The sequence below is a fragment of the Paramisgurnus dabryanus genome, chromosome 23 (assembly GCF_030506205.2).
Source record: "Paramisgurnus dabryanus chromosome 23, PD_genome_1.1, whole genome shotgun sequence".
In the NCBI taxonomy this organism is placed as follows: domain Eukaryota; kingdom Metazoa; phylum Chordata; class Actinopteri; order Cypriniformes; family Cobitidae; genus Paramisgurnus; species Paramisgurnus dabryanus.
Window position 1 is genome coordinate 25,363,534 of NC_133359.1, and position 24,359 is coordinate 25,387,892.

The window sequence follows — 24,359 nt, forward strand, 5'->3', positions numbered from 1 at the left end:
CAAAAATGAAAAATATAAATAAAGCGATAAAGATTTTTTTTACATTGCAGCTGTTGACTGAATGATACTGACTGATGTTTCTCTATATGTGTGAGTATTATCAGTTTTTAAAATATTATGAATTAAGCTGTAATACAATAATAATAAAAATCATCAATGCAAAGCTGTTTTAACACAACAGAAAATAATAGACAGACAATAAATTAATAATACAATTTACAACTATCAAAAAAAAATCAATTAAATGTATAATTGTCTATAAAGTTGGCTTTCAAATAAGCTATAGCACAAAATAAATAAATAAGCTGTAGGTGAAATAAACTATCAGCATCATCATCTGCAGTATCTGTCAGGTGTATGAGTGCAGTCACTGTGAGTCTGACTGACAGAGGTTTTTGTATCACTCTTTATCACTGTGTCAACACATTTTTACTGTTGATATAGTGATAACTCAGACAGTAATAATCTCCTGAATCTTCAGTCTGAACTCCACTGATGGTCAAAGTGAAATCTTTTCCAGTGCTTGCTGTTCCACTGCCACTGAATCTTGATGGAGTTCCTGACTGAAGAGTATTTATGTTATATATGAGGAGTTTAGGAGTTTCTCCAGGTCTCTGTAAGTACCAGGCTAAGTCGTAGCTATATATTCCTTCATCTATATGACACTCTATTGTAGCTGTTTGTCCTTGTTGAACACTTTTTACTTTAGGTTGAGTCAGAGTTACTCCTCTCGATTCTATAAAAGACAAAAAGAAAAACAATTAGTTTATAAAACATTACTATCATATAATACTAAGAATGAACCTAAAAACAACTACACCAGAAGTAATAACAACTCGGTTATTCTTTCATTTCTCACCCAGAATAAAAACTGAAAGAGTCCAGATGAAGATGATGATGAAAGTCATTGTTATTTGGTTTGTGTGATGATGAAGATTCTGTTCTGTTCTGATCTCAGTCATGAAGTGTTAAACTCACAGCACTATAAACACTCACACATCACTGAAGCATGACAACACAATGCAAACTCACTCTCACTTCATTTACATCATTTATTCGAACAGTCGATTTCCTTTGAACATAGTCAGTGACTTCTTCCTACAACGAGTATTAAACCTGATTGTTAATTCAAACATTAGTGTTTACAAGAAACCTTTGCGGAAAAATATACACACAGTCCACAGATCTGCAACCTGACTGATGTACAACTTATTTTATTATTGCACAAACAGTCCTATCTCATGCTTAAGATCATACAGGTAATCTTAGACGAGTGTTAAGCTAAGTTCACACTACATGATTTTAAGCCAGATTTAAGCCCGATTTGCAAATCGTTCGCTCGCCGACAGGTCGGGGTGTGATCGGGTGCAAATCGCGGGGGATTAGCGGGCGATCGACGTTCGCCAATCTGTTGGTATGAAAGAGCCAACAACGCATCAAAGACGCTCGCAGACGGCTCGCAGACGCGTCGCCGACACCAGAAAAATATCTAGCTTGTTAGATATCTGGAGCTGTCGCGCGACTCAACCTCCTATGATGTCACGAGCTACAGCCAATCCGACGAGGGGTTGACGTCACACGGAAAGATGAGCAGCATGTCACCAAGAAAACATTGAACTCAGGCATAAATGTCTGTATGACGTTTCACATATATTTACCACAACTGCGCTGAGAAAAAGAAACGGTGGAGAGAAAGAGCAAACGCTGTAAAACAGCCAGGTGAGCAAATGTTATTATTACATTATCTAAATGTTATAGGGTAAAATGTAAATTAATTGGTCATATTTCCATATACATGCATATTATAGAAGCTAGCGTAATCCTATTTTGTGATATGTCTGTAAAACATTATAAAGTGTATAATTCTTTTTACTGTAATTCTGTTTATTGTTATATATTGTGTATTAGAGGATATTCAGTTACATTACAATCTGCCTTTTGTACCAGTCGAAAGAGCTTGTAAACAAAGGAATAAATTCTCATATTTAGTTTGAATAGACAAAATAAATGAAAGTGTGGAGGTAAATATTAACTGGAAACATTGCATTTATTTATTTATTTTAGACTTTACTGTTGCACAAGTGGACTCACAAACAACTAGGGATACATTAACTTCATTTGGGAACCATGGCTTTGGAATTGAGGAATATTGAAGACCCAGTTCTATTATCACATCTCAAAAGAAGCATAATGGTGATGATATACAACACACAGGAGACTGACAGAAGCGGATCAATGTTGTCACCTGAACAACCTACCCTATGCATATATCATGCATGACATGTGCGGTCCGGTCCCGATTTGTTTTTGTTTACAAACTATTGACTTTACTATGTATTACATTTATCAATAAGGTGATTAAACTTGTTGAAGGGTTTAGATTGAATTTCCCAGTGCTGTTTCATGAAATAAATGGTCTATCGAAAGTAATACATTTAATGCAACAAAGTATAAAAGTATAAAACACATTGTCATATTTTACAAAAACAGCCAATATGAATAGTGCTTTATAGCCTTGCATTGTTGTTTGTGCAACTTGAAAACAATGTAGTACATTTGAATGTATATTATGTGGACAGACAAAATATACATTGTTAGAACACGTGCAGTGCACCACATTAACACAATTAAACATTACAAAAATCCCTATGTAGAGCCCCTTTAAGGGCTGGGTGATATATAAATATCGTAATATAATTGTGTGTGATTGGCTGTTAGATTAATCCACATTGAGTAAAAATGCCCAGAGCTTATCATCACAATCCCCATAAATTTTTAGCATGATCAGATATGTTGATGTTTAGCGCCGTAGTATAGAAACATTGTTAATGTTCTGTGAATAATGAGTGTGGATCAAGAAATAAAGTTAGTACAAGGCACTTAATTGCAACATGCAGATTGCCTTTATTTGTTACATTCCTGCACCTTTTGATTTGTATGCAATTAAAATTAATTGAATAATAACACAACAATAAACAGAATACTTAAAACAATGAAAAAGTGAACCACATTGTGTTCTTTACAAATACAGGACTTTAGAACACACAAGAAAACGAATGTCCTAAACTGACAATAACTGGCTTTAATCTGCTGTTTGCAGGGATAACTCTACATCAGTTCCGTTTAAAATGTGTTGAACTTGCCAATAAACACTACCCGCTGGTAAGACAAAGTAGTCCCGCATCAGAGTGCATTGCACTTTTGCTGTTGCCATACAATTGCGATGTGAGGTGGTGTTCATCGGTTGAAAAGCACCCATCCCACGATTCTTCCATTGCCCATCAACCATGTTTTGGTCAGCAGTCTGCTACAGCTGGAGTGGTAGTAAGTACCCCAAAGCAATGTGGAAACTGCCACTTCCTTTCGAAGTCCACGGCTATGCCACTCTCCTTCCGTTGGTGGTGTCTAAAACAATAGGACACACCAAATGTCACTGATTAAATTATTATATATTCAAGACTACAGTTTCCAATGGGTTTATTTGCATAGTTATATGTAGAACAAACACCTTGGGTCTCATTTATAAAACTGTGTGTAGGATCCTTACTAAAAGTCTATGTATGCACAAAAGCCAAAAATGGCATACGCCAAAAAATACAGACAAAGCAATGTTCCCTTTCTGCAAGTGTGCGTACATTAATTATCTTGTGATCCCACCATGCAAGCCTATTCTCCCATTAAGTTTTTTTTTTTAAAGATCACAACATTTGTGTGGTAACTGGCGTACGCGTGTTTCCAGAACTGTTTTGTGCATATGCATGCTTTATAAATGAGACCCCTTCTTACTTAATGCATATAAGTATAAAGATAAACTAGGGACTAAACAACAACAAAAACAAATACAATATAAGGTTTGGAAGTAATTTTATATTTATTGCTGTGTTAACATAATTCATGTTTATACACAAAATACTTTAATATACACATAGTGTAAGCTCAGATAAAATTATGAAATTAATGTATACAGGTATGTATAGACATAATAATAAATATTACTTGTGCTTTTCGGAACTATAACCCTGTTTCTAATAATAGTTTTTACTAAAATACTTTTATCAAAGACAGTCAACTGCTGATGTCCACAATGTTTTGGGTGTTCTTTTTTTTAAATGAAGTAGTATAGATAGATAGATAGATAGATAGATAGATAGATAGATAGATAGATAGATAGATAGATAGATAGATAGATAGATAGATAGATAGATAGATATTTTGTAATAACCCTACCTTCAAGAAATCGTCCTTTATAACCTGGTACAGAACAGAACAGGTATCCAAAACTATTTGTGGGATGGTGCTGGTCCCCCATCCTGGACTTGAACCTCAGGGACTTGAACGTGTCACCTGCATGACACCAAAAAGTTCAAAAACATACCCAGGCAGAAAAAACGTAATGACAACATTCAGTTCATATTCGTTTGAAATGAAATCACACAAACCTGTTGCATAGAATCGCAGGGTCAAAGACAAACGCTCTCCAAGTCATGCTTTGCGAAGCCTGTCCTATTCTATTTGAACGATAATTAAATCAAGAAACACAGCTTTTAAACACAGTAGACAACACGTTGATATTTTAAATGTGATCATAGCCAAAGCATGCAGCTATATTTCCTATATAAACAAGCTGTACTCACCTCCCTCTCTTTAATCCCTGCTGTCCGCGTGTGGTGTTGATCCACCTCTCCACATACACATCTCTTCATTTTTTTCTTTTGCGGCTTTGCATCGCGCAAACGGTTTGCAGCACTAATTTCTGTCTGAAGTCTATATATACAAACAAAAGTTTTGCGCGTCGTCTTGATTCTTCTTCTGTGGGTTTACTGGTGCGCGTGTTGTTTCGCGTCACTTCCGGTTTGTTTTATCGCGTGATTTTTCGTGACAAAACGTGGTTTGTGGACAAGATAGAATCGCCGGGTGATAGAGTTGTTCTCAACTCGTGTAGTGCGTTACCTCCTGTTGTGGGGCAGTCACGTTATGTCGTGTGGTGTGAACTGATCAACAACGTGAACACTCCTGATTTCACAGAGAGCAAGTCATGTAGTGTGAACCGCACAGTTCGGACCAACGTTTTAAAGTCATGTAGTCTGTACGAGCCTTTAAATAACTTCAACAACCACTGGGTTTCAATATTACAGTCTGATGTTTACATCACAGACACTTGGATACAGAATCATACCTATATATGCTGAGCATAAATAAGTACAGCCCTTATTTAATTTAAAAAATAATATTTTTCTCCATTTGTTAGTCGATTTGAGACAGATTTGCTGTATTACACACCAGTTTTATTAAACATTTATGTTTCTTAACATAAGCGTAAAAGTCACTTACCATCTTATGGATACGAAAAATAACACATTTAAATCAAATGAGGTGATGCAAAAATGAGTACAGCCTAAAAAAATATTTTGTATGGCCTCCATTATAAAAAAACAGCACTAATTCTTCTAGACATTGAATAAAGAAGTTGACAACATACAGTTACATCTTTAATTCTCCATTCTTGAACAATGACCTCTTTCAGATCCTGGATGGAAAATGATGTTCTGCTTGTCTTTTCAGAACTCCCCATATCTCCCCAAAACCTGGATTGAGGTCTGAATCTCTTTTACCCTGTGCTTCTTCTAAAATGAATTAGTGACCTTAGATGTGTGTTTTGGGTCACAGTCATGTTGAAAGATTGCCCGGTGACTAAGGGCACAGAGTGATGGTAGCATCTTCTCTTTAAGTATTTCACAGTACATCTGTGTATTCATGATGCCGTCTATAAAATTCAACTCTCCGACACCTGCAGCACTCATGCAAGCCAACAGAAGAGCACTGCCACAACCCAGATTGACTTTCTAATGATTTAGCCAACTGTGCTGAACTTGTATGATGATTTTTTTCAACATCTTTCATCACAGAACACTCTTGACGAGGTGTTAACTTCAGTGAACGACCTGGAGATCGCAGAGAGCTTCTCACAAGTCCATCCTTTTTTAATGTTTGGATCCCTTTCGTGAGAGTATTTAAACTTATAAGCAATGCTTAACTAATAATCTTGAAACATTGGTCATTTTGTGCAAAGAAATGAATTTGTTTCTCACGTCTTGAGACATTTCTTTACCATGTGGTGCTATTCTGTCACCATTACATGGGAGTGGATTTTCTCTCTTAAACAGCACTCTCACTTGCCAGTTATCCTGTGGCCACCTGTGTGATGATTAATTATATTCATCATTTCCTAGTGAATTCCTGTTAAATTCACGTTATTTAATTTTTTGCTAACATATTCGTTGGGGTGTACTCATTTATGCTGAGCACAAATAGAATTAATTATTGTTGTTTGTCCATGAGCTCCACCTTGTGGTTCCAAAACAATAAGACACAAAACTATTTTCATTGCTCTTCTTAACCTCCTGTACCGGGGTCAAAATGACTTAATATAAAATCTGTCATGGACCCAGTAGCCCAATGAGTACTGTTTGTGATGCAGATATGCATCACTTTGATCAGGCCTGGATTAAGAGGACTTTGGGCCCTGGGGCTGTAGCAACACCAAGGGCCCCCTTTCATCTGATTGCCAAGCCAGTCTTCTACCGCAATACATATTTTTTTATTGTTATTAATCAATGTATTTAATTAATGTTTTTCTTTATCATTATTTATTATTATTATTTTTGCATACTAAATAGTCTAGGCTATTTAACACAGTAACCCTCTACTGCACAGATTTTGGGAACATTTTATTGATAAAACATTTGTACCCTATGTAGTGCATTTACTCCAGATATGAACTCAAAAACATAAAGGTTGCCGAAAATCCGCAAAAACATTACTCATACATCAGTCATACTTCCTCAATAAGTACTTAACCATGAATTATTTAGGGATAGTTCAAAAACATCACCGTCATGTTGATAGCATCAGGGTTATTAATAGCCTGCATTTACAATTACATAAATGCTATGATTGTTATTTTAGAAGAGTTTATCGAAGAGCTGATATACAAGGTGATTTTGGCTACACTACCTGTGTCTCATGCAGTGCAGAGCGTTACTGATGCTCTTCTCATCTTGTTGTGTTTATGAGTGCAAGTGATAGTTTGATTGTAGATCGCGTATAGCGCATACAATTCAGCGCAAATTCAAAAATATGAGAGAATACACTGTTACACAGAACTACAGAACGCGCGCACATAACTCACCGCACCATAGGGAGGGAGAGAGTGTGGGAAAACACTACTAACCTTACGTTAAGTCATGATAAAGTCTGTCAGCCGTCTTCACTGTCAGTATCATCTGTTGACGTTTACGTATAAATACAAGTACACGGGGGAACGCACATTTTAATTCCAACTTTAAATTCTTTCACTCACTGAAAGTGTCATGTGAGAAATGCACTGTCGAGGTGCCGCACACAGCATGACAGGGAGAGCGCGCGCACGAGAGAGGCGCCACCGAGCCCAGCAACAGTGAATGAAGCCGTTTTAAATATTAAAATATAAATGTAAATGTTAATCATGAAAAATCTATTCGTGGTGGCCAGTGTTGATTCTGTGATTTTGAAATATTGCAATTATCATCAAAATAGTGCTTAACTCATTAACTTCAGCTGCTTTTTCGACGTATAAAACACGCGGATCGGGGACGAGGCAGGGGGTGAAGCTTGTTTTTCCTTTTTTTGTGAACCACTTTCACTTATTTAATAATTTTTAAACTCCAGTGGAGACGGGTCTGTCTGCGGACTGCAAGAGAGGGGCGTAACTATTGCTCCAGCAAGCGACTTATAGGCCTATAATGTTCTACATGAACGCATAATGAAAAGAGGTGTTTCTCAACGTCACGGCGCAAATTGTAGAGTTGTAGAGTTAATTTGATTGGGCGGTGAATTATATCATTCAGTCACATTTTCCAATAACTTCTTGTTATTTTATTATACACAAATCAACCACCTATGACTTGACAATCTCATTTCCTCCAAAAAATCACGGGCCCCCTAATCCCGCGGGCTCTGCCCTCATGTTAATCCGGCCCTGACTTTGACATATATTTTACTGTAGGAAAGTTATTTACACTTAATTAACACTATCACCCCCCAAAAAAAGGGTTTTAAATGATTTAATATTCACATATTTCATATTTTTCAAATATGACAAACATGGGCAAGTCTTATATCCAACAAAATTCTCATTCCCAGTAATAAGGCTGCATTGTTATTTTTGTTCTATCATCATCACATATCCAACAATCGTTGAATGAATAATTAGATAAGAAACGTTTTTTTTAAACTTACGTGAAACTTGAGCGTCAGCGTCCATGATAGCGCATATTAGCCACAAAATGCTACATGGTCTGTTAGCGTAGGTTGTCCTCTACAAAATGAGTCAATTTACAGCGTTTTCTTGATATTTTTAGCCGTTTCTCAAAACCAAGTACGCCGAACTCGGACTTGTGTCCTTCGTAGTTCGAACTTGCAAGTTCAGACTCGGAAGAACGAACTCCTGACGCGAAATGCATCCTGGGAAACTTCGCTGTCATAAGTCCACACAAGTCTCCTCTGATGCATCCTCGATAAAATGGGCGGATCAAGAACACATCCGGGGATTTTATATGAACTTGGGCTTGATGCGAACTTTGAATTGGAACAGTACTTGGGCCGCGACTGATGACGTTTCACAAGTCCGCAAGAACACAAGTACAGACAAGAACGCATATTGAGAAACGGCTATTGTTTGTGCAAAACACAACAAAGTACATTTATATGAAAAATGTATTTTACTCCTCTGAAATGAACGGGACTTCCTCGCTTGCTCTTCAACGTAAACAAATGGTTATTTTTTCTGGCGCTTACTGCCACCTGCTGGTAACAACCAAATCTGTCTCCAGCCTGATAGACCACAAAAAAGCTTGAAAAATCCACTGTCAAAGAAAATTTGGTGGTTCATCGGCTGGACCAACAAATCTGATCTATGAAGGTAAATTGCTTGACATAAAGCTGCTAATGTCTTGGTGCCAGATACCACAGAGGTCTTGTGAAGATAATGTCTTGATGCATCAGAGCTGTTTTGCAGCACGAGGGGGACATACACAATATTAAACAGATGGATTTAATATTGTGGTTGATCAGTGTACACTGACCACTGTGAGGAGCTGTGAGTGTTTGGTTTTATTCAGTGACATCAGGGGCCTGCATAGAAACCTCCTAAATTCGATCATTTCTTAAAGCAGACATATCATGCTTTTAAATCTGTCCTTTTTACATATAAATCATCTATTTGTGGTCTAAATAAAGCGAAACTGCAATGCTTGCGTCTGAATTCCTCATTATTATAGCCCCACATGCCCCCTTTCTACCCCTTTTCTGATTTGCATCTGAGAGCAACTCGTTTTGGTACTGTCTTTTTAAATGCACGTCATACCCTGCCCCCTCTTCAGGTTGCAGAGGTGACAATCGGTTAAACTACACCCCGTTCGGCCATTTTTGTAGTTTTATAGCAGAGATACAATTATCTAGCTGCACAGAAACTTTTTATTTACTCGTTATTCACAAAATGTCAACAACGGAAGACTTGTCCATTCAGCCTTATATGTTCGCGCCAGAGTCGGAAATGGAGCGAGATGAAAATGAAGACGACGAACCTGCAGAACAACGTCTTCATATGGAGGTATCGCAATGGTGTGTTAATGCCGGCTGTCTTATTTCAGAATATTAACAATTATAAAGTTGACTATTCTTAGTTAATTGTAAGTTGTTGTAATATGCTATAACTTAATCCCGGGTTGATGACCACATGCGACATCCGCAGGCTGCAGCTTTCGGATTGAGAAACAGCACTGCTAAACTATGACCACCGTGTACTTTACTGTTTTTAAAGTTATTTACAGCTTATCGAAGTGCTCTGCTCGTCGTCTCCAAAGATAGAAGTAATTGACCCCTCAATCAGTCGAAGTCTATCGGCAAATCCTACTTTATACTGGTGGAGGTTGGTGAAATAGTTATCCTTGAAGTGCTTCGCGCACTAAAAAAATGACATTTCTGTGAAAAATAAAACTCAACCAGGCACAGGTTCAACAACCGAACATTTTGATTTACTCTCTCGTAACTTCTGCATCCTTGAGCTTGGACGACAATATCGCAGCGAGAAATTGAAAATGGCGGATTGCTCGTAGTGTTGGACTGGGAGTCGATGTCCTTATTTGGCAGTTCCGCTGCAAATACTGTGACGTAATTGTGCAAAAGACTCAGACGGAAGAGGACTTTTATTTTGATAGTGATTTTGATAGTCATACAGCGCACCGGCGGAAGAGCGCTAGTTCTAAACGGTGCTGCATATCAATGCATGTTTGCCTCGCTGTGTTAAGCATTATGGACACATGAATCGGTTGCTGTGGAGACAAGCACCAGATTGTGTTATTAATAGTGCTCACGTGCTATCAGCTAAACAGTCATACTAAGCTGTATCTAACTCACTTTATATTAATGTTCATTAATGTGTTCATACTAAATAATGTCAGTTATAGGGATGGGCATAATTAATCGACGATCGATAATTGATTGTTAAGAATTTCGTCGATGACGTTAATTTGTTATCAATTAATTGAATGCATTTTTTTTATCTAACTCCTGTTTCACAAATACTCCGTATGCAGTGCGTTTGCGTATGTGTGGGGCGAATCCGTCAAGCACCCGTTGCAGTGCGCTGCTGACCGCTTATTCTGCATATAAAACGTTCATGTGATTGACACTTTCTGTGAACACTTTTCCGCATAAACAATAGAACAAAGCATCATTTCTTTTTCATTAAACAATATATGTTAGATATTATTTGACAGACTAGTAAATGTGGATTAAGGATGTTTAAAATCTCTAGCCTGGTGGTCAGGATCTGAATGGATCAAATCAGCAGTTTTGCAATGCTTTATTTATCTCCACATATATCATAAATAAAAATAAGCAGAGTAACTTTGCAAGTCTACCCTTCCACATTATATATTTCCTACTATGTATGTATATGATTTCCAAATAATAAACGAGAGTATTCAACGACAAAAAACGTCTCATATGGAAATAAATCCTCACAATATTATTATTTCTCAAAACTTTATGACAAAAATAAGCAACTGTATTCATACAGTTATTCAAATTCCGCATATATTTGAATATTATACAAAAGTATTCATATAACGGCACGTTTCATATGGCAAATAAATATCCTCACATTAACATAACAGCATAATGAAATGAATAAACAGACAATGAAACAGGATTGAAATATAAATTGTATTATTATTACCGGAAAAAAAGCAATATTGCTAAAATAATCTCTGAGGGAAATGCGTCAAAAACGCTGTTACCCGCACAATAAGTCTAAATGAGCAATAAAAGTGAATAAAGCATTATTAGACCATGTCTCAAAACTTTATATGACAAAATATATTTAAAAGAAATGTATACTTACAGTTATTCAAAGATGCACACATTATTCCATATTACTCCCGTTTATGAGCACGTTTGTCTCTGGCCTCGCTCTGTTATAGATTGACAGGTGCGCATCTCCGTCTTTCAAACATATATAATTTTGTAATTACTACCTTAGGAAAATTAGCCATGATTTTATCATTGTGAAAATGTTTTTTTTTTTTTTGCAGATTAAAACGATTTGTATTTCCGCAATTTTACTACAAATACCATGGTTATGGTATATTGTGGAGTTGGAGACCATAGTAAATTTGTGTCTACTGTTGTTTTACAACAAATAAAAACTAAAAGACTATGTTAGTATAATTAAACAATGGAGAATGGGGCTCACAAAACGCACGCTGTTTCACACATACTCTGTATGCGGAATAAGCCAAGTTAGCGCTGAGGTACCTGTGCATCCCGGTCAGTCTCCTCGGAGCGGGTGTTTTCGGCGGCGGCTGGACTGACGGTCACCATGGGTTGCGGTCGCGTCTGACCCCAAAAAATGCTTTTTTTTCTCAAAAAAAATCAGTAGACTGGTGCAGAAGTTTTAGGCGAGTTACTTAAGTTAGTTATTTTTCACGAGGCTTTAAGTAGCCTAATTTGTTATAGCCTAATGTTAGGAAGGCTAATATCTTACACTTTCTTCTGGCTTGAATAATTTTGAGTTACATTTTGACAAAACCTTTCAGATCTAAGTATTATGTTTTTTGTTTAATTTAATGTTAAACATGAATCTGTTTTTTTTATTTATTTTGGAAATAATGAGGTCTCTGTTTAAGAACGCTGGCTTGCAGCTGCAGGTTCCGCTGCTTTAGAGCACCGCACATGCACGCACATATATGTTTGAAACATAGTTTAACTGTCTGCCACAAGTTGATCTTGTAATAAAGGTCTCATCGAGGAAAAACACGCTGTATATTTGTATTCATTGCATTTTTTAAGTATAAAAGTTAAATAACAAATTTTATTATAAAAATATTAATGATTAATCGATAGTCGATCGTTAATTCTCCAGACGATCGACAAAGAAAACTTAATCGAATGCCCATCCCTAGTCAGTTATATTACATATGATGTATAAATACTGATAATGATGTAAATGTGTCATCTGAGACACGTCTGTTTATATGCTATTGTTATAATGTATGAGGGGAGAAGCTATAGCTATTTCTTAATGTAATGAATGTTTAAGTGCAGTAGTGTTACTCTGGGAATCCTGTGATTATGTGTTGCAGGGAAACCACATCTCACATCTCCACCTGCATTAATCTGGCAAAACTCTCAAATACAGACACTCATTCATCTTCATTACTACATGCCATGCAACAAAGCCCATGAATACAGCTCTGACTTACCTCTATTAAAGGAGCATCCCTCAGCCTGTGCACCGCCCTATTAAAGGACCACTGCAACCATTACCATTACCCACATCAACGCCTGCTCTGCTCTTCCCTAAGTTGTGCTCTCATTCAGAGTTTTGCTGTGTGCTACCTCTTACATATTGAATGTTGGCTCTCCCCTCTGATATATGTTCTCTGGTGTGCCGAATAAAAGGCTCAAGTTGATTTATCTCTCTCTGTTGTGTTCTGACCGACACCCTGGTACACTGTTATATTCATACGCAACTAGCCCCCTACACTTCAGGTCAGCCTTCGCTACATAACTGTTCAAAAAACGTAATAGAAAATAGAAAAATCAGAACAGGTTGGAAAATATGACCAAAACAGAATATAAAGATATCAACAAAGCACCTGAAGAGACTAATTTCAACTTTTATGTACTTCTAAACACTACAACTATACAACTAAATGCATTTAAGAGCTAAGAAAGTGGATTTAGCATGATATGTCTCCTTTAAAAGCATGTGATTCACAGAGCAAATGTACACAGAAAATGCACGTACGCCTCACTTGAAGATGGAAAATCTTTAATTCACAAATGATCTTGAAATTGTGCGCAGCTCATGTCAATGTTCAAATCCTTTTTTGAGCAGCAAGAATGACTTTTATTTCCAAAAATCTGCAGCACTCAGACCCTGACATGGCGGTAAGCGCTTTTCCATGTCAAAGACCATGTTTTCCATGTTTTTATAAATATGAACGTTGCTGTGGATTTTTGCATGACAATATAAATATGATTTTCACTTCACTCTCAGTGTCACTGATTGATTAGTTGAATCATCTGAACTGAAACAAACCAGTTTTACTTCTCTAAAATAAAACCTCGACAGATCATTATGATATGGATATGAAGACCTTAAAAAGTGTTATTGAAAGTATTAGTAAGCCGTTAACATTCATTTGTAACTTATCATTGCAAACTGGCCAATTTCCTAAAGGTATGAAAATAGCAAAAGTGATTCCTTTGTTTAAGGCAGGAGATAAGCATCTCTTTACTAATTATAGGCCTATTTCACTTTTACCGCAATTTTCAAAAATTTTAGAGAAGGTTTTTAATTCTAGACTTAGTAGTTTTATTGAAAGAAATAAATTACTCTCAGATAATCAGTTTGGTTTTAGGAATAATTGTTCAACTTCGCATGCACTCTTTGATACAGTTGATGAAATAACTAATGCTGTAGATAAAAAGAAATATGCAATAGGATTATTTATTGACCTCAGTAAGGCATTTGACACAATAAATTACGATATTTTAATTAATAAGCTAGAACATTATGGAATTAGAGGAGTCGCATTAAAGTGGATGATCAGTTATTTGGAAAATAGAAAACAATATGTGAAAATAGGAGATTATCAATCAAGTTATCAAGAAATCGTGTGTGGTTTGCCTCAAGGTTCAATACTGGGCCCAAAACTGTTTAACATGTATATAAATGATATTTGTAAAACATCTCAAATACTTAGATTTATTTTGTTTGCAGATGATACAAATATTTTTGCGTCTGGAAACGACTTAAAACAACTGTGTCAAATAGTTACTTTGGAACTCAAACGTGTTAATAAGTGGTTCAAAAAAAATAAATTATCATTAAATCTAGGAAAAAGCAAAATGATGATATTCGGACCTGGTAATTCTAATGCTCAGGAAGTAATTCAGATAGAGGACGTTGTTATAGAGCGGGTGCATGAAATTAAATTCCTTGGAGTTATTATAGATGATAGAATTACTTGGAACTCTCATATTAAATATGTAAGTACTAAAATTTCAAGAAGCATTTCGGTAATTGCAAAAGTAAAGCATATTTTAAACACCAAAGCTTTGCATACTTTATATTGTTCTCTGATTTTGCCTTACTTACATTACTGCTCTGTGGTATGGGGTAGTACTTATAAAAGTACATTAAAACCAATAGTAATGTTGCAAAAAAGAGTTATCCGATTAATTCACAAAGTTGGGTTCTTGGACCATACAAACTCATTATTTTTAAAATCTAAGATCATGAAGTTTTATGACATTGTTGAGTTTCAATCAGTACAGATGCTATATAAAGCAAGGCACAAATTGTTACCAAGCCAAATACAAAGAAGGTTCCAAGAACGCACTGGTGGTTATGCATTACGTGATGAAATGAATTTTAGGATGCAAAAACATAGTACAACCTTGAAAAGTTAGCCTTACAGTTAATGGGGTGCGACAGTGGAATAATTTGGAGATGGAGATGAAATGTTGTCCAAATATTAATCTATTTAAATATAAATACAAACAAAAGATTTTTAAAAGGTATAAAGAAGAAGAACGCGTTTATCATTAGGAGTATTGTTATCATTGGACATTGCAAGTGTATATAAATTTTGTCTGATTGTATATTGTTTGATTTGTTTTGTTTGATGTTGTATTGTGGTCGTGTTGTTTTGTATTATGATTTTTGTATTACTGTAATATTAATTTTTGGGGAGGGCGTTTATAAGCTTCTTGCTTCTGCCTACTCCTTTTGAGCAGAATAGCTACTGCTCAAATAAATAAATAAATAAATAAATAAATGAAGGCATTATTCAGTTATGAAGTTGTTTTTGTACCATTTTATAATTCTTAAAACATTTAAAATTGTCCCAATGGATTGTGCTAGCCAATTCATAACAAAGTATAAAGTTTTATTCTCACCACTATGAACACTGATCATAATTATTCAAAGATCATCAGATTTGCTGTTTTCCACTGAATTACAAGAACAGACAAATGCAGAAAAAAATTTCCTCTCTTATATTCTTATTTGAAGTTGAAGAGTTTGTGTATGTTGTGCTCTTAACAGCTTCATTATTCAATAGGGGGTTTGAAGAAAATAAAGCAGAAATGAGTTTGATATTAAACCTAAAGTATGATCGTATTAGTCAAATAATCAAATAATTTTAAGCTACTGCACTCCCTGTGGAATTAATATGCATAAGCAGTTTGGATAGATGATTGTTAAAATTTTTGTCTTTATAAATACTGATAAAAAATATTTGTGTGTGTTCTCCGATCAGTGTTGTGTGTTATTGTGTAGTATGATCATCTGCAGTATCTGTCAGGTGTATGAGTGCAGTCACTGTGCAGTCTGACTGACAGAGGTTTTTGTATCACTCTTTATCACTGTGTCAACACCCAGCTACTACTTGGATAGTGTAAACTCAGACAGTAATAATCTCCTGAATCTTCAGTTTGAACTCCACTGATGGTCAAAGTGAAATCTGTGTTTGATCCGCTGCCACTGAATCTTGATGGAGTTCCTGACTGGAGGGTTGTTGCATAATATATGAGGAGTTTAGGAGCTTCTCCAGGTTTCTGTAAGTACCAGGCTAATCGATCACCACCATACACTGCACTGCTGACTTGACAGTTTATTTGAACTTGTTGTCCTGGTTGAACTGCTGTTATTGATGGACTCTGAGTAAGAGTGTACTGTCCTCTACACACTGAAAGAAACAACAAGAATGAAATATAAGACAACACTGAAACAAATCAATATTTCACTCTTCAATGAATTAATGATGATGATAAAAATGTTACAACACAAACCTTGAGTTATGACTGTGAGTGTACAGATGAAGATGATGATGAAAGTCATTGTTGTTCTTTTGGTTTGTGTGATGATGAAGATTCTGTTCTGTTCTGATCTCAGTCATGAAGTGTTAAACTCACAGCACTATAAACACTCACACATCACTGAAGCATGACAACACAATGCAAAAAAGACGACAGGAAACTTCTGCTCATATATACAGACTACTACACTATCATTATTCAATGGATTTCCATTCCAAAATATTCTGAATAATACAATTGTATAATAATAAATAACAAATAATAAATAAATTTTTAAATAAAAGTGAAAACAAATGTCCAAAATGTTCATAATTAATTTGTCTAAAGCTTCAGGTTTGTGTGTGCAGGTTAAAGAGTTACAAAGTGTCCACACAACACTAATGAGAATAAATAATAAAGAGTGAAAACTGGAGAAATTTTGTAATCGTATTGTGCTTAACATTTTTGACCTTAAATCATTCATAGTTTTTCACAATAGTTGTTTGTGTTGTGTGATGTTAGTGTTGTTTATTTTGCTGTAGTTTGTATTCAGTCAAGTGTGTAGAGGTTTTTGTACAGTCGCTCCATTAGTTTGTATCACTGTGGTTCACATTCGGCAGCGGCACCAGACTGGATGTTGGCAGTAAGTAAATAATTCAGTAATAATTTTAATAAAATATATAACTGTTTATAAATATATACATCAGGTATGAAACACTTAATTGAAATGGATTTATGGAATAAAATTAGGAGTTAAAATAATTGAATGCATGGCAGGCTGTTGATAATTCTTAAGTATTAATAATATATTGTGTAGATCACCTTAGAATTTTGACTTTAGTGTTTTGGTATAATTTAATAATGTGACTAATATTCATTCGTACATAAAGTTGAATTTTCCAATCTGTTTTCACATACAAAATTTGTTACAAATTTTCTAATATTCATTTGAACTCTGACAACTAATTTTATTCTGTTTAGACTCAATATTTTGTTAACAAAGTTCAGCTTAATTTTAATATTCACTTTGTTATATATGGAGCAACAAATGTAAAATTGAGTTACAAAAACATTATTATTTATTAATAGTTTATGGTGAACTGTAAGGTAAACTCTTTAAACTGCACTTGCACATAAATGTGTTCATGTGTATTTAGGTAAATTAAATTGTTTTGGTTGTTTTGTCTGTATTACCTACAGCTAAAATCTAAGTTAGAAAGTGTTAAGCGTGATAGAAGCGCATGTCAAACATGTATCTGTACAACATATTTACGTTATGTAAATTGTATATATTTATATTATCTACGTATAATACATACAAATTGTAATTAAACTGTAAAGATTTTCTAACTGTTGTTTTTGTAGAATTATATTTACATTTATGTTCTTATTACACTTTTGTTTTTTACTTTATTTTACAGTATAATTATACATTTAAATACTGAGTAATAATGATTAATAACATGAACTTACTTTAGGATTGGGGTTTGGTTTAGGGTTAGCTGCATGTAATTCTGCATAATTTACTGTTATTACTATAATAATTACTGTAAAATAAAGTTTTATTATTATTGTTTTAAGAACAATCATTTTCAAATCTGACAAACAGTGAAATCAAATACTGTAAATTTGAGCTTTCAAGTCAAGAAAGAAAAATATATTAGGGGTATAATTCAGCCATATGATAAAACATCTTGATTATTGGTTATTTAATGTTTAACATGGAAAGAGTGAAGTTATTTTCTTTCTTGTGTGAGTTATTGACTATTGATGTGATTGTCAGCCAACAGTCCCCCTAAAGTGAGCGTCCTGCCGCCGTCCAGTGAAGAGATTTCCACAAAGCAAACAGCAACACTGATGTGTGTGGCCAACAAGGGCTTCCCCTCAGACTGGAGTCTGAACTGGAAGGTGGACGGGATCAGCAGCAGGTCTCAGTACAGCAGTGTTGCTCTCCTGGAGAAGGACGGTCTGTACAGCTGGAGCAGCAGTCTGACTCTCTCTGAGCAGGAGTGGAGCTCAGTGATCTCAGTCAGCTGTGAGCTCACACAGAAAGACCAGCGTGATAAAGTCACTGGAGAATTGAGGAGAGATCAGTGTTCACAGTAGATCCACTCACTCTCACATCAAGACTAACAGACTAACTGTGTTTCTCTTCATTTCTCTCTCACATCAAACAACACAAGTCTATGTCTGCTTTATTCATTCACTCATGATTGTGTGACAATTCATCAAATAAAATCATATTCTATCTTTATGCCTTTGACTCATTTTGTCCGTTTTGAATATGAAAGCTCACATTTTATAAATAAACCTGACTCAATGAAGCATGAAAACACCTGCAGATGAAGTAATTTTACATAACTGTCAGTCAAATGAAGAACCTCAGACATGCAGTGATCTTGATCAATGATTATAAAGAGATATTGAAGTATAAACGTGTGTGACAGTCAGATATATTTGATGCATCAGTGGGTTTAGTTTGATAGTTATTCTGTGTGTTTCCAGTATTACTGTGACATTAAACTCCTGTGAGGATGCTGAACATCTGCTGATGGATCTGAGAGAAACACAAACACTCACACTGATGATGTAAATATGAAATGACACTTGCGTATCATATGCACGCAACAGTGGAATTTGGCGTACCTATTGCACGATAATCACACTGCGTGTCATTTGTACACATTTGGTGAGAATTGGTTGGATCGTTGAACGATGATGTAGAAAGTAAACAAAAAAATACATCATTCCAACTAAATGGAAAGAAACATTTTATTTTCTTGGAAATATAAAGTCATTCTGCTGAGATTAATTTTTAAATACTTTGACATTTTGATATAAATAGATGTATGATCGGCAAACACCAGTAGACAAAAATTGCTATCAAAATAAAAGTCTCATTTATTTACATAATAAATTAGATTATTTGGGGGCCTCACACTACATGCCCACCCATACATTGTGTTACTTGTGTGTCTCTTCTGATCAGTGTTGTGTGTTATTGTGTAGTATGGTCATCTGCAGTATCTGTCAGGTGTATGAGTGCAGTCACTGTGCAGTCTGACTGACAGAGGTTTTTGTATCACTCTTTATCACTGTGTCAACATCCAGCTACTAGGCCCGTGTAAACTCTGACAGTAATAAACTCCTGAATCTTCAGTCTGAACTCCACTGATGGTCAAAGTGAAATCTGTGTTTGATCCGCTGCCACTGAATCTTGATGGAGTTCCTGACTGGAGGGTTGTTGCAAGATATATGAGGAGTTTAGGAGCTTCTCCAGGTTTCTGTAAGTACCAGGCTAAATGATTACCACCATACACTGCACTGCTGACTTTACAGTTCATTTGAAGTTGTTGTCCTGCTTGAACTGCTGTTATTGATGGACTCTGAGTAACAGTGTACTGTCCTCTACACACTGAAAGAAACAACAAGAATGAAATATAAGACAACACTGAAACAAATCAATATTTCACTCTTCAATGAATTAATGATGATGATAAAAATGTTACAACACAAACCTTGAGTAAAGACTGTGAGTGTCCAGATGAAGATGATGATTAAAGTCATTGTTGTTCTTTTGGTTTGTGTGATGATGAAGATTCTGTTCTGTTCTGATCTCAGTCATGAAGTGTTAAACTCACAGCACTATAAACACTCACACATCACTGAAGCATGACAACACAATGCAAAGAAGTGGGCAGGATTATAAGCGACTTGTGCTAGTAAACTAATATACACCCATTAATAAACATATTGTACTAAACTGAGTAAAAACTAATTAACTGATTACATTTTTAAAACAATTTGTGTGAAGCTGCAGTTTTTTCTGTTTATTATGATCGTATGAAGAACAGAAGAATCATTATAAAGTGAGAGATCACAGCTCATGAAAACATTTATCATGATGAAAGTGGCATTTTGATAAAGATTGACTGGGATCACTCAACCCGCAGCTCCCGCAGTGTGGGGACCTCCCCGACCCTTTGATGGGCCCTGATATTGTCAGGGATCTCCACGTTGGAGAGAGAGATAGAACCCAGATGCAGGATCAGATGAACACAATACTTTATTTATAACAAAAATGACAAAACAAAGACCCACGAGGGGGTTAAAAGAGCAAGACAAAAGACAGATAACTAGACTTACACTAAACTAAGACATGAACTCTCACCCCATTTCGTCAATATTTGACGACACTTGACCATTCGTCAATATGTGACGCGGAGGGTATACCTTTCGCGTCATTTTTTGACGAACTGGGGACTTCAATACTATTACGTCCGTTGCATTCTCTTCTCCTATTTTCTTACCAATTTCGCGTCAGTTTAGGGTTAGATTTACATAATGACATCCCTACCCAAACCTAACTCTAACCCCAACGTCAGGTGACAACTGTTTCTAACCCCAACGCCAGGTGACAACTGTTTAATTTCGCGTACACTGTTTAATTTCGCGTACACTGTTTAATTTTGCGTAATCTAACCCTAAACCGACGCGAAATTGGTAAGAAAATAGGAGAAGAGAATGCAACGGACGTAATAGTATTGAAGTCCCCAGTTCGTCAAAAAATGACGCGAAAGGTATACCCTCCGCGTCACATATTGACGAATGGTCAAGTGTCGTCAAATATTGACGAAATGGGGTGAGACTGTGTTAGATAAGACTACAAAACAATAAACTTAAACAATATACTGACTATACACTAACTTACAGATAAACAGGTCAATACAGATACAGGCATGAAGCAAGACAGCATGAAGTGTATCACAAACACAGGTTACAAATGAATCAGCACAGGACAGCAAACACAAGGGCATAAAATAAGGGAGCAAATCAAGAGGGGAACAGGTGACATGAATCAAACAATAATGGGATAATTAACAAGGAAACGATGGGGCAGAGTCAGGAGACGATACATACAAGCACAAACAACATGGGCCTGCCCTGATCCTGCCTCAAGACCTGGATAAAACAATGACAAGAGGGCAGAATCATGACAGATATACATTAAATTAATATTTGTTTGAATTTTAACTGAACTTAAAATTTTAATCTTTGCAGTGAGGGAAATTCTCTGTTAATTAATATATAAACAAATATTTTACTCCTGTGTGCAACATTGACATTAAAGCTGCGGTGAACAAAATTGAGAAGCAAAACGCTCAGACTCGGAGAGTGCAAAGGTTTCAGTAAAGGTTACTAACTTTTTAGGTTAATGTCAATCATTTATTAAAAATGGTCAAAAGTGTTTTTGTAATGTATGGAAAGTTCTCAAAATGTAACATAATCTTGTGTTAAATTGGCTGAGAAAGGTAAACATTTTTATAAAAATGTAAAAAAGTTTCAGGCCATTCTGTAAATATGTCTGTACAATCTTAAAAAAGTAGAAATTAATCTCTAGTCTTAGACAGGCAGAAACTGAATGTTTCCTTCATCTGGGCTAGGACTGTAAACATCATATAAAGAGTTTGGTTTTAAAATGCGATGAACGCCATTTAAAAAATATATTGTTACTGCCAAAATCAGTATTGTGTCAGGTCAGTATTAAAAAGTCAATTCTTTATTTTACACAAAATTACATGTTCTCACACGACAGCATCAAGCTTCTGTCATGCTAACACATTTACCCAGGGTTATTATAGTTTTTTTTTTTTAAATAGTTTTTATTGTATTTAGTTATTTAGTTCTAATGTGTTATTTTATTTCATTGTAGTTTAAGTTATTTTTAGTGGTGCATAAATAGTTTTGATTTCGTTTCTATTTTTTCAAAAATCATTACTTTTAGTTTTTATTTAGTTTTAGTATAGTTTTAGTCTTTAGCATAATATAATGGTTGTGTACATACACCTTGCAAAATCTGGAAATGTTAAAATAAGAGAAGAATAAGAGAATTATTTAAAAAAAATAAGTTTTTTATTTAGTCCTGTCAATCAAAGGGCAGAACAAATAACACACCAACCAACACTCTAAATTCTGTTGGGTTTTAAGCTGGCTATATATAATATACATATATAAATATACATGTTTGGTTATAAATAATCATATGCTGGGTTGTTACCCAAACATGAGTTAAAACAACCCAGCATTGTATTGAAACAACCCAGCATATGTTTATTTATAACCCAACATGTGTTTTGTCCAATATTTTCCCAGCATTGGGTTAAAAATAACCCAGATCATTTAGAGTAAATCAACACATCCTACTTGAACAAACTTATGTCTGTGCAAAGTTTAATGTTCTGTCTATGAGTGTCCATATCTGTACCAGAAGACATCGTTGTGCTAACATAATATAATTATTTGTTGACTAAATATTAATATTAATATAATATTATTTTATTAATATAATATTATTTGTTGATTATTTGCAAAAGAATATAATAGTGTCAGATTAGTTCAGCGGACATTCTGTATCATACAGGTAGCAACCAAAAAGCATCAGCTAACACTGCCAAGCAAGCGATCGCCATCAGTGTTTTCAGCCATGTTTAAGGTTTAAATGCTTCAGTGTGCAGTACATTGATATAATTAAGCCTTCTTCAGATATATTAAGGGTTTACCAGCAGAAGACAGGTTGTCTTAATAAAGCAACATGATGATTTTTTTCTGAACCGGCCTGTTGGCTCGGGGGCAGGGATCCAGTGCCAAGACAGCATCATAACACACATCACGTGACGCTGCTGTGCAGGTCAGGGGTTCTAATAGACATTAGCCTGCCACCTATTGGTCATTAATGATTCAGCAACATCTGCTGAACATTTGCTTATGATCCGGTAAAGTGACTCCGTGTTCAACTGCTGATCCAATAACATTTAAAAAACGAAAACACAAGTTTTGTTTTCCAAAATGTTTAGTTTTAGTTATTGCAGGTCCACATTATAGTTCAGTTGTAGTTTTTTTTTAGAAACCTTCGTTTTTATTTTATTTCAGTTAACAAATTTTTTTCACAAATAGTTTTTAGTTTTGTGATAGTTTTCGTTTACGATAATAACCCTGCATTGACCCCAACGGATCTTATGAAAAACTTTCCATTATTTTAAGCAAAGTCAACGAAAATCGAGCAGGACCAAAACATTTTACAGCTGATCGCTGTCAAAAAAGTTCAGCGATGACATCCCAAGGATGACAACAGCAATGACAGTGTTCTTAATATGACAAAGTAAGTGTTTTGATTAATGCTATTAATGTTTTTTTTTTATCCGTGTATACCATTAGTCAACTAAATGAATAATAACATGGCAAAGATGAATGCACATTTATAATTGATTTAATAGATTTATTGCATTTTGCAGAAAAAATAATCAGTTTTTATAACAAATCTTTGAAAATTAAATTATGGATTTGAATTTGTAATGTTATTATAACCTAAAGATGTTATGTTTGTAACAGAAAAAACGTGAGCATCACTTATAAAAAAAACCTTTAGACGCGTGGGCAGCAGGCACTTATTTTGACAAGACACTTGATACACATGACACGTCCAACACATATTTTGAAATGACGAACCACACACATGATGGGTTACATACATGTTGTAACAAGCTTTGCATTGTGCGCCCTCGAAAAAGAAGTCACCGGCCGCCACTGAGTACTGCATTAACACTTAACTTAAACTTAAAGTACTGAATAACTTACTGGTTGTTTTAGCTCTAAAGATTTGTGTTGCATTTAATTAATTTAGTATAGTTTATGTATATGATGTAGATGTGGGTACACACTTGTTGGTAAATTGTTTTAATTATATTTTTCACGAAATTGCGTTTGCTTAAGGACTATACTTTTATATTTCTCAAAGCTAATGAAATACACACATAAATACATATGTACTTTTAGCATCATACAAACCATTTATTATGCTGTGAGCACACCACAGTTATGTCAGTGGAAACATAATTCATATTTATGTGTGTTTTCTCACTGTTTAGCACAACATTTCCCGCACAAGTGTC

At 35.2% G+C, this 24,359-nt stretch overlaps 1 long non-coding RNA gene and 3 gene segments (V, D, J or C); 1 reads left to right on the plus strand and 3 right to left on the minus strand.

Moving 5' to 3' along the window:
• Positions 1–410: 410 nt before the first annotated feature.
• On the minus strand, positions 411–908 carry LOC135781673 (Ig kappa chain V region K-25-like). The segment is given in 2 exon segments: positions 411–736; positions 860–908. Coding segments are annotated over 2 exon segments (375 nt in total).
• A 1,274-nt stretch (positions 909–2,182) lies between these two features.
• Positions 2,183–5,095, minus strand: LOC135780963 (uncharacterized). Of its 2 annotated transcripts, XR_012335815.1 has the most exons (4): positions 4,635–5,095; positions 4,440–4,508; positions 4,228–4,344; positions 2,183–3,405 (listed from the first exon to the last, which is right to left on the minus strand). It is a non-coding gene; the product is annotated as an uncharacterized lncRNA (long non-coding RNA). The 2 variants fall into 2 exon arrangements; XR_010545024.2 differs by lacking the exon at positions 4,635–5,095 and having other exon boundaries at positions 2,184–3,405; positions 4,440–4,611.
• An 11,317-nt stretch (positions 5,096–16,412) lies between these two features.
• On the plus strand, positions 16,413–18,664 carry LOC135780962 (Ig kappa-b4 chain C region-like). The segment is given in 3 exon segments: positions 16,413–16,466; positions 17,002–17,053; positions 18,194–18,664. Coding segments are annotated over 3 exon segments (429 nt in total).
• Positions 18,665–19,502: 838 nt separating this feature from the next.
• On the minus strand, positions 19,503–19,977 carry LOC141281487 (Ig kappa chain V region K29-213-like). The segment is given in 2 exon segments: positions 19,503–19,825; positions 19,929–19,977. Coding segments are annotated over 2 exon segments (372 nt in total).
• Between the last annotated feature and the right edge of the window lie 4,382 nt (positions 19,978–24,359).